At 43.9% G+C, this 12,035-nt stretch overlaps 1 protein-coding gene across 1 annotated transcript; it reads left to right on the plus strand.

Moving 5' to 3' along the window:
* Positions 1 to 207: 207 nt before the first annotated feature.
* LOC147826727 (syncytin-1-like) lies at positions 208 to 8,873 on the plus strand. The gene is made up of 2 exons (XM_087217012.1): positions 208 to 599; positions 6,872 to 8,873. Exon 2 carries the CDS (start codon positions 6,881 to 6,883, stop codon positions 8,621 to 8,623), a length of 1,743 nt encoding a protein of 580 aa, XP_087073138.1. The 5' UTR covers positions 208 to 599; positions 6,872 to 6,880; the 3' UTR covers positions 8,624 to 8,873.
* The last annotated feature ends 3,162 nt before the right edge of the window (positions 8,874 to 12,035 follow it).

Consider the following 12,035-nt stretch of genomic DNA (forward strand, 5'->3'; position numbering starts at 1 on the left):
AAATAGTAAACATATAATTTCATCTGTAAATATTTTCCGCCTGCATTCTGAGTGCCAAAGACTTTTTAAAAATTAACCATTTTGCCCCCATGATCATGTTTCCAATCTGTATACAAATTATACCAATTGCATTAAAATGTCATTCTACAGCTGGTTTGTTCTAATAAGGATTCAAACATGACCAGTACACTGGACTTCGGTGTAGGGGGCCTTGCCCCCCCTCTAGAACTCTTGAGTGCCTTTTACGGACATATCCGGGCCTGCTGCAAATCTACCCGGCAACAAGGAAGTAGCCCCAGTACACTCCTCTTGCTCCTCCCCTCTAGCCCTAAGGTATATATGTTGTAGCAGCTTCCGCAATAAACGAGACTTGATCAGAAACCTGTCTTGTCTCCATCTCTCGTGTCCCCTGTCCTTTGTCATTCTCGCTCCCCCTCTAGGGTCTCCGTTGACTTACCCGCGGGCCGGGACAAGTGGCGCCCAACGTGGGGCCAGAGAACGGGGGATCCAGTGAAGAACGCTGCTCGGGGGCCCAATAAAATAAAATAGAAAAAAGAGGATTGCGTCTGACGTGAACCTGCCGTCTTTCCTGCACCTCGGTGAGTTGAGCAGTGATTATGGGACAGGGCAGTAGCCAGCATGAGTTATTTGTACAAGGTCTTAAAGGAACTTTACAGGCACGAGGGGTAAAGGTTACAGTCAAACAGTTGTTAAAATTTTTTGATTATATTAGAGATCTCTGCCCTTGGTTTCCCGCCGAGGGTACTATTGATGAGAGGAGAAGGAAAAGAGTAGGGGAGGCCCTTAAGGATTACTATGCTACTTGCGGACCAAGAAAGGTCCCGATCACTGCATTTTCTTATTGGAATCTTATTAATGATATTATCTCTCAAAAAACCAAAGATCCGGTGGTGGCTCAAGCCATCCAGGTTGGGGAGATAGCTCTCCAATCGGAGGAAGGGTCGATCACTCTCCCTCGGAGTGAGGAGTTTGTAAATACCCTGCAGGACGCCAAGATGGCACCGAGGCCCGAGCCCCTGCGGGACGGGACTCCCTCAAAGGATGAAGGAGAAGACTTGATGTCTTTTGATAGCGATGATGACTCAGACAAGAAAAAACAAAATGTTATTGATGAGGGTTTACAGGCGGGCTCTGCCTCTTCCAAGCCTTTTAAAGAAAAGCTTCGGTGCTCCTCAGCCTCCGCCTCCGCTCTTTCAGCCCCTGCCTCTGACCCCGCCCCGCCTGTTAAGGAGGTACCAGCCTTGTATCCTTCCCTCCGACATTTCAGAAACCCCCCTTTTCACAGAACGGTCTGGGGGAGGCTGACTGGGCCAATCTCGAGGAGGAGGCAACCAGATATCGCAATCCTGATTGGCCACCTGTAGTTCAATGTCTGCCTCCTTATCTTCCAGAACCCAACACTCCCATTGCGCCTGCTTTAGCATGCCCTGTTGTTGATCCCCAAAAGGAACTCCAGGACAAAATAGACTTTCTAAAAGAACAAATAAGGTTAGAAAAGGAACATCAAGAACTTATTACCCAGCTTGAAGGCTTAAGAACAGGCAAAGCCCATGAAAATGTCCATAGAGAAGACACCCTTAAGCCACGACCCCCCATTAGAGGGGCGACCCCCAGGGTGCCATCTGGATCAAGGGTACCCCTAGAACTTGAAACTGTGGAAGTCTTTCCTGTAACTGAGACTGCTGACGCACAGGGACAGGCGTGGAGACACCATAGTGGTTTTGATTTCAAGGTTATTAAAGAATTTAAAACGGCCGCAGCTCAATACGGGGCCACTGCACCTTACACCATGGCTATTTTAGAATCGGTGGCAGAAAATTGGCTCACCCCAATTGATTGGCAGACTCTGGCCCGCGCCACCCTTACAGGAGGTGATTATTTATTATGGAAATCTGAATATGTTGAAAATTGCCGAGATACTGCTAGACGCAATGCTCAGGCGGGTAATGGTTGGATACTTGATATGCTTCTAGGGGATGGGGCCTATGCTACCAGCGATCAGCAGATGCAATTTGATGTGGGGTTATATGCCCAGATTCAGACCGCAGCCACTAGAGCCTGGAGAAAACTCCCTTCTAAAGGGGATGTGAGTGCTTCTCTCACCAATATCCGACAGGGGCCTGATGAGCCCTTCACGGATTTTGTTCACCACCTGCTCACAGCAGCGGGTCGGATTTTTGGGAGCGCAGAAACCGGGACAGATTTTGTTAAACAGCTTGCTTTTGAAAATGCAAATGCAGCTTGCCAGGCCGCCATCTGCCCTTATAAAAAGAAAACTGATCTCTCAGGTTACATTCGCCTTTGCTCAGAAATTGGGACCGCCTACCAACAGGGACTTGCTATGGCTGCTGCCATGCAGGGTTACACAGTCAAACAGTTTTTGTCGCGCCGCCCAGGCAACAAGTGTTTCCGGTGCGGGACAACGGGTCATTTTGCCAAGGAATGTCAGGCCCCTAGGGCGTTGGCCCCTGGGGCCTCGCTTCCGGGGCCTTGCCCTTGATGCAATAGAGGAAAACATTGGGCGAGTGAATGTAGGTCCAAGACGGACGCTCAGGGCCGGCCCCTCCCGCTTGTCCATAACCCGGATCAGGGAAACGGGAGAGGGGGCCAGCCCCGGGCCCCCACACCCAAACAAATTTACGGGGCGCTCAATTCTGCTCCAGCAAGCAACAATCCATTTCAGACCTCTTCAGAGCAACAACAGGAAGTGCCGGACTGGACCTCAGTTCCACCGCCCACACAGTATTGACTCCAGAAATGGGGGTACAGGCCCTTTCGACAGGGGTCTTTGGGCCCCTGCCTAAGGAGACCTTTGGGCTTGTAATAGGCAGAAGCAGCAGCACTATGGATGGGCTGCTGATCTACCCGGGGGTGATTGATAGTGATTATTCCGGAGAGATTAAAGTTATGGTTTCTTCCCCCAAAGTCATTAACACCATTCAATCAGGCCAGAGATTTGCTCAATTGTTACTCCTTCCCCTTCTCCCTACCTCTAATAAGGCTCTTAACAACGCCCGAGGCAGCCAGGGATTCGGCTCATCCGATGTCTACTGGTCGGAGATGCTTTCAGCACAGAAGCCTCTCATGACCTTATGGTTAGATGGGAGACAGTTTTCTGGATTGGTAGACACTGGTGCTGATGTAACTATCATCAAAGGAGAAGACTGGCCTCGGGCGTGGCCATTAAAAGACACCCTCACCCATCTCAGAGGTATAGGTCAGAGTCAAAATCCTAAACAAAGTGCCAAAGATCTGACCTGGAGAGACCAAGATGGTAATCAGGGCACCATTCAACCTTATATCATCTCAGGGTTACCATTAATCTATGGGGGAGAGACCTATTATCACAAATGGGGATGATTATTTCTAGCCCTAATGAAATTGTCACTATGCAGATGTTTAAAAATGGGTACGTTCCAGGGAAAGGGCTAGGTAAAAACTCTACAGGCATTATACACCCCATTGAGCCAGTCCTTCGGCCTCCCCGAGCAGGGTTAGGCCATTTTCCATAGGGATCATTGACACTCCTGCGGTCCATACTGAAAAGATCACCTGGCTCTCAGATGATCCGGTATGGGTCGATCAATGGCCCCTTTCCAAAGGTAAGTTATTAGTGGCTCAGCAGCTGGTGCAGGAACAGCTTCATGCTGGCCATATCATCCCCAGTAATTCCCCATGGAATACTCCCATCTTTGTCATTAAATAAAGGTCAGGAAAATGGAGACTCTTACAAGATCTTAGAGCAGTCAATAAGACCATGGTACTTATGGGAGCTTTACAACCCGGTCTTCCCTCACCGGTAGCCATCCCCCTTGGATACTATAAGGTTATTATTGATTTAAAAGACTGTTTTTTCACCATTCCCTTACACCCTGCTGATCAAAAATGCTTTGCGTTTAGCCTTCCGGCGACCAATTTCTGTGCCCCAATGCAGCGCTTTCAATGGCTAGTGCTGCCCCAAGGCATGGCCAATAGTCCCACCCTATGCCAGTCATTTGTGGCCGCAGCCCTCCAATCCACCCGAGACAATTGGCCTCAAATGTACATTGTCCATTATATGGATGATGTCCTAGTGGCGGGACAGCTAGGAAGTGAGGTTTTAGCCTGTTATGCTGACCTCTGGCAGGCCCTTGAATCTCGTGGCCTCCAGATTGCCCCTGATAAGGTTCAGCTAAAAGACCCCTACACTTACCTCGGATTTCAGATGAAGGGACATAACATTTCCTCTCAAAAGCTTACCTTACGGCTGGACAATCTTAAAACCTTAAATGACTTCCAAAAATTGCTCGGAGATATAAATTGGCTCATGCCATATTTAAAACTTACTAAACATGACCTAAAACCTCTCTATGATACCCTACAAGGTGATAGCCACCCCATTTCACCTCGGGAGCTCACTGCCGAGGGGCGCAAAGCCATTAGCACAGTAGAACAAGCCATCCAAAATCAAACAATTACCTTTATAGATTATAACTCTCCTTTACAGTATGTTATCTGCAAAACCTCTCTCTCTCCCACTGCTGTTTTCTGGCAAACCACTCCCCTTATGTGGGTTCATCTCCCGGTTTCCCCTAAACGGGTCTTCTATCCCTATTATGTTGCAGTTGCAGACCTGGTTATCTTAGGCAGAGACCATGGAAAAATGTATTTTGGAAAAGAACCTGATATCATTATCCAACCCTACCCTAAAGATCAAATCGATTGGCTTATGCAGACTACCGATTCCTGGCCAATTGCTCTCGCTTCTTATTCAGGGTTGATAGACAATCACTATCCTCCAAACAAACTTATTGACTTTGCCAATAGACATGAATTCATTTTCCCAAAAGTCACTTCCTGTTCTCCTCTACCAGAAGCCCTATTAGTTTTTACAGATGGTTCTTCCACCGGGATAGCTGCCTATGTGTGGGACAATAACATTGTCCAATTCCAAACCAGCCGCTCTTCAGCCCAAATAACCGAGCTACATGCAGTCATAGCTGCCTTTTCTGCATTCCCTGAACAAGCCTTTAATCTCTTTACTGACAGTGCTTACATTGCTCAATCTGTTCCCCTATTAGAGACATGTGGATTGATAAAACACACTTCTCAAACTGGTGGTCTTTTTATTCAACTACAAGATCTAATCAAAAAAAGATCCAAGCCTTTTTTTATTGGGCACCTTCGTGCCCACTCTAACCTACCTGGCCCACTTACAGAAGGCAACCGGTTAGCAGATCTGGCCACAAGACCTCAGGCTTTTGCCTACTCACTAAGTATTGATGCCTCCATTCAGATTGACCAGGCACAAAAGGCACACCAATTGCATCACCTTAATGCTCACACGCTTCGCCTTATGTATAAACTTACTAGAGAACAAGCTAGACAAATTGTTAAGACCTGCCCTACGTGCACTCTTCATCTTCCCACACCTCATCTGGGAGTTAATCCTCGTGGCTTGATTCCAAATGCCCTATGACAAATGGACATCACACATTACCCTGAATTTGGAAATCTTAAATATATACATGTCAACATTGATACATATAGTAGATTTATATTTGCCACCCTACAGTCCGGGGAAGCTACTAAACATGTAATTGCCCACCTTCTAGTTGCCTTCTCAGTACTTGGATGTCCACAACAAATTAAGACAGACAATGGTCCAGGCTATGCCAGTTCTGGCTTCTCAAAGTTTTGCAAGCAATTAGAAATAACACACATAACGGGAATCCCATATAATCCACAGGGACAAGGCATTATAGAAAGAGCCAACCTCACACTCAAAATTACATTAGATAAAGTAAAAAGAGGGGAATGGTACCCTATCAGGGGGTCACCTAGAAACCTGATATCACATGCACTATTTATTCTTAACTTTTTAAATTTGGATGCCAAAGGTTTATCTGCAGCCAACCATTTCTGGCAACCAGAGACGCAAAAACAATTTGCCTCTGTGATGTGGAGAGACCCCCTGGACCACTCATGGCATGGGCCTGACCCCATACTCATCTGGGGCCGAGGGTCAGTGTGTGTTTACTCCAAGGAAATGAAGTCAGCCAGGTGGCTTCCAGAACGCTTAGTAAAACAAGTTGATAAGCGTGTTGATGATGCCGATGATCCAACATTGTCCAATTTCAACCAGTTAACAATGGCATCTACAATTACAATCTAATAATCATAAAGAGAATAGTATAATTCAATTTGGCTAGTTATATTTGGGTGCACCCTAATTTATACACTGTATCATATGTTTGTCTATTGTCTGTTGTTTGTGTTCGTACAGTTGAGCTCAATGTTTCCCTTCCTCTTCAAAGGATATTCGCCTATTGTTAAATTGACTTATAGATAAATATTATTAAACTAAAGACATGCTTTTCTTCCCAGGTTGTTAATTGATCAAAGTACCACTGAAATTTATGTTATGAAAGTGACGTGCATTGTCACCCACATGCAACAATCAAATTGCAATTAACAGTTATAAAATAAAAAGATATATATTCTTAATTGTTTGTCAAAATGATTATAGATGGGAACTCCCTTTGATGAATATAGAAGTGGCCACCCAGAAAATGATTATTCTGGTCTTAATTCATTAAAGGGACCCCCTAGTAAATTTTATATTATATAATCTTATGGGAGACATATCACAATGAATATTATCTAAATATGTTATAAATTGATTGTATTGGTTGTCCTTGATATTTAAGCACTGAATATGTTGTTACAAAATGTTTACATTGGTTAAGTTCTGAATATGTTATTGTAATATGTCCACATTGGTTATCTTCAAAAGCTTAATCAGGTTAGCCTAACTCTCTTATCTACAGCCCAGCCTTGTTTACATCACAGGATGAAATTTTGCTTACAGGTTAAGAAGATGACATCCCTGATTCCGTTGCATGGTCTGTTGCTGTTCCTGGCATCGACAACAAAAAGTGGATTTCAACCAGTTAACAAAGAACAATTGCTCATTGCCCTGTATGGTAACCCCTGTGACTGTGCTGGGGGTTCTGGCAGGGCTGCACCCACAAGTTACACTCGTAGTACTGATTGCGGTGACAAGATTGCCTACTTAGTTTATGAGGCCGCATTAGTGGGAGGATATAACCAAAAATGGAAATGTGTCACTAAGCCTAAAATCATACCAACTGTCAATGGCAAACCAGGGCCATGCCCTGCCAGTTGTGTCATGGCCGCAGAGATGCATTCTACCTGTTACACTGAAGCCCAACAATGTACATATTCCGATGGAAAAATATATTTAACTGCTGTTCTACAAAGAACTTACAGGGGCTCCGTCGGAGGTGACTGGGATTTTCCCAGCCCCACTGGATATTCTAAATTTGGCCAAGCCTCTTGCAATGGCGGTCTCAGCAAAGATGTCTGCTGGCCACCACAGGCCCCAATCCATATATCTGATGGTGGTGGGTCTTCAGATCAGCTCAGGGAAGAGCGAGTGCAAAAACAACTTGAGACTATCATCCAAGAGATGTATCCCTCCCTAAATTATCATCCACTGGTCCTTCCCAAACCTCGAGGCCCAGACCCTGACGCCCAAACCCTGAGTGTCCTAGAGGCCACTTATCATTTGATCAATACATCCAACCCAGCCTTTGCTGCGGATTGTTGGCTATGCTTGACTCTTGGCACACCCCTGCCCCTCGCCTTGCCAGTTGTCGACCAAACTAACTATGCCAACAGTTCTAGTTATAATTGCAGTTTTTCTCTGCCCTTCAGGGTCCAGCCAGTACAGTTCAATGCCTCAGTTTGCTATCTAAATACGGGCCACAACAATAGTTTCGATATACGTGTTGGAGTCCAAAATTTCTCACTCTGCTCGGTAGTGCTTAATGGCCCTGCCACCATTTGCCCTGCCCCGGGTCACGTACTCGTCTGTGGAGGGAGCTTGGCATTCACCTCCCTCCCTACTAATTGGACTGGGCTGTGCGTGGTGGCAACTGTCCTCCCGGACATCTCCCTTATTCCTGGAGATGAGCCAGTGCCCTTGCCCAGCTTTGACTATATCGCTGGGCGACATAAAAGGGCTGTCTCACTGGTCCCCTTGCTCGTGGGGCTAGGGGTGTCCGGTGCCCTTGCCACTGGCTCTGCTGGCGTCGGAGTGGCGTTACATTCCTATGCCAAATTATCCAACCAATTGATTAATGATGTTCAAGCTCTCTCCAACACTCTTACAGATATACAAGATCAGATTGATTCTCTGGCTAAGGTGGTCCTTCAAAATAGAAGGGGTCTGGACCTCCTCACGGTGGAACAAGGAGGGATTTGCATAGCCCTAAATGAATATTGTTGTTTTTATGCCAATAAATCTGGGATCGTCAGGGGAAAAATTCACGAACTTCAGGAAGATTTAAACAGACGACGACAAGAATTCACTCAAAATCCCCTCTGGACTGGCCTCAATGGTTTCTTCCCTTATCTCCTCCCTTTGCTGGGACCCTTATTGGGTCTACTCTTGCTCATTTCTCTGGGGCCCATACTTTATAACAAAATCATGGCCTTTCTTAGAGCCCAGATAGAGGCAATAAAAACAGCGCCCATACAGGTCTACTATAATAGATTGGCAATGGCTGACCAGGATGAATGTCGGACCATCGATTAGGTCCTTGCCGTGGCGAAGTGTTCTCGCCCCACCTGGTGAGAGGGCTGGCAAGCCAATGACGGGCAACTGAGCAAGCGTGCCATGCTATAAAAAGGCCCTCGTGCGCCGCCTAAGACAGGTGCCAGAGCCTTGATTCTCTGGTTAACCGAGGACGGGTAAGGTGCACGGTGCAGACACGTATGTTGCTCTGACCCAAGACAGGCTCAGCCCCCGCAGGCTTGGCTCTCCTGACTCCTTTCTTAAAATTATAATTTTAAAGGGAGGACCTGTAGGGGGCCTTGCCCCCCCCCTCCCCCCGCTAGAACTCTTGAGTGCCTTTTACGGACATATCCGGGCCTGCTGCAAATCTACCCGGCAACAAGGAAGTAGCCCCAGTACACTCCTCTTGCTCCTCCCCTCTAGCCCTAAGGTATATATGTTGTAGCAGCTTCCGCAATAAATGAGACTTGATCAGAAACCTGTCTTGTCTCCATCTCTCGTGTCCCCTGTCCTTTGTCATTCTCGCTCCCCCTCTAGGGTCTCCGTTGACTTACCCGCGGGCCGGGACACTTTGGGGTTAGTCTAAGTGTTCCATTTTGTCCTCTACCCCAGAAATTTTGTGCCATTGCTTTGATAAAGCCTCTGCATTCTGTATTTACCCAGGTGCTTCTCTTATTTTCATTTTGTTCTTTATATTTTTTCATTAAACAGTCATTGTTTAGTGAAAATCTGATCATAGTTAGGTCCAATTATTAATTGACACTGCAACCCATCACAGCCCATCACAAGGCATCTGTTATCAGTTTTGCTAAGGTTGATCCGTGGCATAAGAGGTCACCTGATTCTGCACTGTATCATGATCCCCATCACACTTTCACTTAATTTTTTTAGTGTCTATTGACTGTAGGTGCAAAGATCAATTATTTCACTAGGGTGAACAAAATAATGATTCGTCAATTCTATCATTTCTGAATTTTTGTATAAAAGGTGCTCTATGAATTATGTAGTTACCCTGAAATACATATGAGGTAGTCAAAACTCATTTTTTCTTTATTTATTGAGGGTTACAGTAATGTCCTATTGTACTCTCTATCCCAATTCCAAAAGTATCTAAAGTGGAGTGTTTTTAGGGTTTTCTTTGTATCATGATGAATTCATTGATATAGATATATATTTATATATATACACACAAATATATTCATGGATATATACTCATATATATTGACATATTCATATATATCTATATTCATATATGTGGATATACATTGATGTATATCTATATTCTTGGATATATGTGTGTATCTCTGTGTGTGATCATGTGGATGTGTGTATGTGTATATTCATGATATGTTTTAATTCATGTCAGTTATTATATTGTATACTAATATTGTCCCATCTTAGGCCAGTGGAGCACTGTACATGTTGTCTTCTCTGTTCCTTTGACATGATCCAATTCCTTTGAAATATGTTTTCTTCTTTCAAGCACAGTAATACTTCCCAGGCTCCTCTTATAAATTTCCTGGACCTAATAATATCAGCCATTTCTCTAAGAGTCTCAGGTTCTTGTTGGTGAGAAATCTGACTACCAACATGTGACTTTTATAAGAAATGTTGCCACTGAGTCATGGCCATAAACATGTATGTACTACCTGTCATTTAAAAAAAAATTCCCAAAGTATTTGAAAAAGTTAAGACATTATGGAAACTTAAAATGATTTTACAAGGTTCACCAAGCCAACATGTTACTTCTTTAACAATTTAAAATTTTAACCTAAATTTAGAGATAACAACTGTATTTCATCTTATGCCTTTATACATTTCATTATTAAAAATACATTAGCTTTCTGAAACAAGAGTCATATACAACAACATTCATCCAACAATCTCAAGATGTAGGCATAAAGGAATGATATTTTTAATCATATAATTATTTATTAATTTTAACTTTAAAAAAAATCATTTGTGAATTTGCTTTTCTTAAAATAATGTTTCTGTCATGGAAAATTCAGTACCAAGATCTGATATGTAAGTTTGAAGTAAGTCTTTAGGTATAATTTAGATAAATCAAGTCCATTTCTGTAAAAGGGAATTGAGATACAGGTTTACTGCTTGCACTCTGAATTGTAGAATATGGGGCATGGCTCCTGCTTCTCTGTGGCTAAGAATGTGCTCTTTTTCTCTTGGAAGAACCCCCAAAGAGTGCAGAGAGGAGGATGACACAGAGGAATGATGGAGCACATTGATTGTGTGGACTTTTTTGCTGGTTTTGCACTACTACTAAAACCTGAAAAGTAAATCTTGTGCCAGAGAAGGAATTTCTCAGCTCACTTGTCAGTTGTCAGAAAATCCCTTGGGCCCAGCATGCAAAGAGCTCTGCTCTGTCTTTCCAAACACTGCAACTCCTTATTCAGATAGTGCTGGAAACATCAATATGATTTGAATTTTCCTAAATTCCTAAGTTCAATTCACTACCTAAGGTGCATCATTTTCCATAGCTCTGATTTTTTTGTAGGATTTGTGTGTATTGCTTTACTTTGATTGCTTGGCCCCCTAAATTAATGCTACTTAGGTCCTTAGGAATTTGGACAACATTATTTTGAAATAAAAGTACCAAAGAATCTCATGAGTATAGTCAAGACTAGAATATATGTACATGGCAACAAACAAACAAACACCTGAGTCTGAAAGAAGGAAAAATTGTTGTCTGTGGTTCTCTCTGCATTTAGTTCTGGCTCTGTAGTGCTGCTCAATCCCAAGAGGCAGCAGCAGTCCTGAAATTTGCCTGAAATGAGATGTTGCTGGCTTGTGCTTACACACTCTCTCATTGCCTTTTGAAAATGACTCATGGGCTGGGAATTTAGCTCAGTGGTTCCACTGTCTGCCTCGAAAGTGCAAGGTCCCAAGTTCAATACCCAGCACACACACAAAAACAATGACTCATGTAAGTCATTCATGTTTAGATTTTATGTGCAATACTTTCCATTATCAAACAGAGTTTCTTATAGTCTTCTGGAAATACTTGTCAAATTAGAGGCAGTTCGTTGTTGCTGTTCTCTTATGAAATAATAGTGAACCCTATATAACTCTTACTCTGTACACCAGACACAGTCCTAAGCATTTTATATAGGCCAACTCACAGCAACCCTGCCACAAGGATGCTACCATCAGTTTCATTTTGTAGATGGGAGCCCTGAGATACCTAGAGATGAAGGAACTCTCAGCCATACAAACAGAGCCAGGGCTGTGATTTGAACCCATGTATTGTGGCTCTTACTGGTCTCAGAGCCACTCAGATCTGCTTGGATGCATTATTAGCTTCTGTGAGCGGGAGCTGTGAAACACTGGAAAGACCTGGGTCTTTGTCTTCTAATAGTCTGCAGCTTAATGTTGGAAGTGTGGTAATAACATAAAGTCATTCTCTGTTAAAATAATA

Source organism: Heterocephalus glaber, unplaced genomic scaffold, assembly GCF_053883595.1.
Source record: "Heterocephalus glaber isolate CG9 unplaced genomic scaffold, H.glaber_assembly_v1.0 deba00001461, whole genome shotgun sequence".
NCBI classification, from domain to species: Eukaryota; Metazoa; Chordata; class Mammalia; order Rodentia; family Bathyergidae; genus Heterocephalus; species Heterocephalus glaber.

Excerpts from the sequence above, each read along its gene's own strand:
- LOC147826727 (XM_087217012.1), top strand. The coding sequence starts at position 6,881 with ATGACATCCCTGATTCCGTTGCATGGTCTGTTGCTGTTCCTGGCATCG.